Source organism: Sphaeroforma arctica, assembly GCF_001186125.1.
Source record: "Sphaeroforma arctica JP610 unplaced genomic scaffold supercont1.88, whole genome shotgun sequence".
NCBI lineage: Eukaryota > Ichthyosporea > Ichthyophonida > Sphaeroforma > Sphaeroforma arctica.
Genome location: NW_014040470.1, coordinates 151,816 through 156,521, shown reverse-complemented (window position 1 = coordinate 156,521; position 4,706 = coordinate 151,816). Strand labels below are relative to the sequence as shown.

The 4,706-nt window shown below is 45.4% G+C and overlaps 1 protein-coding gene across 1 annotated transcript; it reads right to left on the bottom strand.

The window, feature by feature from the left end:
* Positions 1-944: 944 nt before the first annotated feature.
* SARC_02055 (hypothetical protein) lies at positions 945-3,511 on the bottom strand. The gene is made up of 5 exons (XM_014304219.1): positions 2,649-3,511; positions 2,287-2,502; positions 1,837-2,165; positions 1,617-1,732; positions 945-1,476 (listed from the first exon to the last, which is right to left on the bottom strand). The coding sequence occupies exons 1-5, from the start codon at positions 3,191-3,193 to the stop codon at positions 1,222-1,224; spliced, it is 1,461 nt and encodes a 486-aa protein (XP_014159694.1). The 5' UTR covers positions 3,194-3,511; the 3' UTR covers positions 945-1,221.
* Between the last annotated feature and the right edge of the window lie 1,195 nt (positions 3,512-4,706).

Sequence of the window (4,706 nt, the reverse complement as noted above, 5' to 3'; positions counted from 1 at the left end):
GTACCCTTTTTGTCGACATGAATTTTTTGATTACACTAACGAATATTTTTTTTGTGACTGATTGAATTAAACCTTTTCTTATAGATCCTATCTGAACATGGTGCTATGTCTTCTGCTGGTGCCCTTCAGAATGATGTGCGATCGGGTGATGTATTGTCTTCTGCTGGTGCCCTTCAGAATGATGTGCGATCGGGTGATGTATTGTCTTCTGCTGGTGCCCTTCAAAATGATGTGCGATCGGGCGATGTATTGAATGACCACAATTTTAACGCTACCGTGCTACATTTGAACGAATTTCCTGACTCCGAGCAAGGTATTTTAAATTGTTTTTATCTCGCAAAGCGAATCGGCCGCAACCATAAACCATTCACACAATACTCTGTCCCAATCCACAGCTTCCCTGGCTAATATGCTCACTTGCCGTCTGACTATATCAGGGATAGTCCAAAAGCTCCATCAAGAAACAACAACCCTGATGGCAGAAAATAGACGCCTGTTGAAGCAAGCGGGATCTCTGGAATGTCATCCGAGCAAAATCTTTTGATGATCGACATCATTCATCATCGTCGTCAACTACGTGTCTGCCCATGCAACAGTATGAAGGATAGGGCCACTCAGTGTTGAGCCAGGGTAATGTACCTTCCCTACCCACACTATACACCGTGCTCGTGCCACCTGCAAATGCGAGGTGTGAAAGACCTCCAGTGGGGTGTCAGGGTACGCCTTAAAGACACTGCCCCTTTCCACCCCACATTTGAATCCGGGTTAAATTCCTCACCTGCAGATGCGAACGTAAACAGGTCCTTGATAGCACAGTCCCTTCCCTGTATGCTCGTACCACCTGAAGATGCGAAGTGGGAGAGACCAAGATAGTGGGATAAAAGGGTAAGCCTCAAAGACACTGCCCCTTTCTACCCCACACTTGGTTCCCTTTTTTTACCCCCCACCTGCAGATGCATTCGGATACGGATACGGGTCATTGGGCTATATGCGCTGGAACACTGGGTCTCGTACCAGAGCTAGCGCATTAGACTGCTTGCGATCGAGACAAGCCAACCAGTGGGAAGCTGAGGGTACGTCTCAAAGACACTGTCCCTTTCCTCGCCCACACAAGGTTGTCCTCGTCTCTTCCTGTCAGTGCCTCGTTTTAATTAGGGCTGGGGGGGGGAGATTCCCAAATACTGGAGATAGGATGGAGTTGACATCCAAGTGTGAGATGACTTAGCCATTTGCAAACGGGTCCACGTATCGCGCCCTCGCTTTCTTCCTGCTGGCGCCGCTGGAAGGCATGGGTGGACCAAATCCTGGAGATAGGCCATTGGGAGTGCCGAGAGCTTTGCCAGGCAAATTGGACTCTGCGGTGAGAGTGGGAGCACCTCTACCCGAAGTAGATAGTTCCTTGTCGTCACTTGGAACGTAGCCCAGTGTTTTGGGTGGCGGTGGCGGAGGTGCTTCATCTTCCTCCTCGGGCTCATTCTGTGTTTAACGCGAATTGGTGTGTAGGAGAGTGTATTACAGCGTAAGATAATTGTACTAGAATACGGATGTTATACATAAAAATCAAAACATCGATCTGCTTGTATATATGTATATCTATGTTACATTTGCCAGCTTACCGGATTGATCCACTTGCCCTTGTCCTTGTCGAAGTACATACTCAGCTCCTCTCCGGTGTGACCACGCGCAGGCAGCTTCGGTATCCACTTCCACAGGGATGCGAACCATCCCTCCTCTGTATATTGAGATGCAAAATCATACATTATTATTCAATTTTAAAAATGCGCACTGAACAAACAAAGAAAACATACAATAATGTACTTAGACACAGGCACATACTCTTTTGGGGCGGCGGTTCTTCCGATTTCTTGTCGTTTGTGGGTCCTGTCTCCGGCTCCTTCGTTGGCTCGGGCTTAGAGACTTGCGTAGATACTGGAGTAGACGGCGAGAGGTTGTCCGGCTCCACATTGGACCAACGCTTAGTACCCTCGGCCAGTGTGGACGGCAAGGGGGAAGCCGTTTCCACATTAAACGAGGGCACTGGTTGCTGTGGCGTGTTCGGGACCTTCACGCCAATCTGAGGACTACCCTTACCACTCTTGTGCGGCATCAGATTGATCAGATTGCCGAGGCTTCCCAGGCTCGCGAGACTTCCATGACTGTCGTGCCTGTTTAAGCAGAAACAATCGCAAGTTAGGACTTATGACATCTGAAAACAAAAACGAGCGGAATATACACAAATTGTGATACAGCACTAGAAAGCACATACATCGCTAAGACAAAACACACCGTTGCGCACTGGTTCGCTTACACGCCGGCACGTGACGCTTGTTCTTCAATGTTTCCTGGCAGAGCGCCTCCAATTTAGAGAAAGTATCTCCCAATTTGGGGCCTCGTGAATCCTTCGTGCGAGTCTGGAGACTTGACTTGTCAACTTTGCGCGGCGTCAGAGTGCTTAGATCACTCAGGGGTTCCTGGTTCGGGAGGCATCCGTGACTATCATGCCTGTGTATAAGCAACAACAGTAACAAGTTAGTACGACTGTGACATCTGAAAATAAAAATGAGCAATGAGCGACGAGCGGGCGGAAAATATAAAACCGGTGATACAGCACTAGAAATCATATACATCGAGCCCCAGACAAAACACACCTTTGCGCACTGGTTCGCATACACGCTGGCACACGACGTTTGTTCTTCAGCGTTTCCTGGCAGAGCGCATCCAATTTGGAGAAAGTATCTTTCAATTTGGTGTCTAGAATCCCATCCAACGAGAATTTGTACTCCTCGTCCCCGGATTCCTTCCTGTGCCTGGATGACCTTACCGGTTCCGGCGTCTCGCTCCCAAGCCGATAATATTCGTGGCCGTTGTCGTCACCATATTGCAACCATGGTTCTGGTGCAAACGTATGTGTTGACAAGTCCCGTGTTGTTGTGCGCCCAACGTGCTTCGCATATGTAGTCATATTCTGCATTGACACATCAGACACAGGCGCGTCACCACGTTTCTCAGAGTTCGCTTCGGCGACCAAGTCCTGACCCTGGGACTCCAATTGGCCCTGGGATGGAGCTTGCGGTTGTGTATGCGATTGACCCTGCGTCGGACGTGTATTCCACTTTTCTGCGTGCGCATGATTCTTCTCTGCCTCTATGGTAGGAGCAACCGCAGACAGAACCGTAGATGGTGCAGAAGTCATATTGATGTTTGTGAAGTGTTAACAGCTCTTATGGTCTATTTAACCTATTGATCACAAAGCTATATACTGTACATCGAAGCTATATATCGAAGCTATATATTGTACATCGATCGCCAAATATCAGAAGCTGTGATATGGTTGTAGGAGAGTTGAGACACAGCAGATAAGAATACAATATGTAATTTTTATCGAGATTGTTTTAATTTCTCTCTCTCTCTCTCTCTCTCCCTTGCTCTCTTCCTTTCTCTCACCCTCACCCTCACCCTCACCCTCTCACTAGTATGACCTCTAGTCTCTAATAAATAGTCTCGCTACCCGACAACTACTACAGTAGAGAGTGAACCGACGATTTTTGTGTAAATATAAGAGAGTGTATCAGAGATAAAATTAGTATTGCTGTGTCCCTGACAGTATTTTGACGAAGGCTATTGGAGAAGAAAAAAACCAGCAGTGCCAATTCCAGGGGCCAGGGCCCCATCTATCACCGGCGCAGCCCCGCTCTCCTCCCCCCTCCAGCCCCAGAAGTGGTGCTTGGAGGGGCAACCAAATTTGAAATTCTACAAGAGGAAGAAAGGGAAAGGGGAGGCCGCAGGGCGCAGACTGCAGAGTCGCAGACCGAGACCTCTCGTTACAATTTGGGTCACACTGACATATTTTGACACTTATTACAACAACAAGACCGACATATTTACATAATTCAATCATATAAATAGAGCCAACAACTGAATTCATATGTGTGCTTTAAAACTGTTTGTGCATATAGCCCTCCGTTTTCTCACTGCCGCCTTCATACTTACTTCATAGCCATAACTATTCAAATATCGGTCATATTCACACATATTTTTCACATATGCGAACGGGGCATCTAGAAATATTCGTAAGTAAGAATATAGTGTGCTCTGGAACCTACACCAAATATAAGCCATGTCAAACGAATATAAAGCTTGTTAGTGTTCTGCAAACACTTTAATTGTAAATTTCCGTGCGATTTTTTGAACATCAGCACTCCTTTGATTCTTCTCCTACTCACTATTACGCCGGTGCCACCTGCATTGTAGTTGTGATGCATGTCTCATTTTACAGTTCTTTGTTGGAGTGCAGAGAATATGTCCCTCGATATTGGAACATAATATTTGGCAACATTCCCAAGTGTATATACTTTTAACTTGCCTATACATATACACGCGCACAAACACACACACACACACACACACACAACCACACACACACACACACACACACACACACACATATATATATATATATAATATATATATATATATATATATATATATATATATATATATACATACATATACATACCTACATACATACATACATACATATATATATGCATATATGAACACACACTATATATATATATAAATATATAAACACACACACGCACACACACACACACATATATATATATACATATATATATATAAACACGCACACACACACACACACCCACACACACACATATATATATATATATATATATATATATATA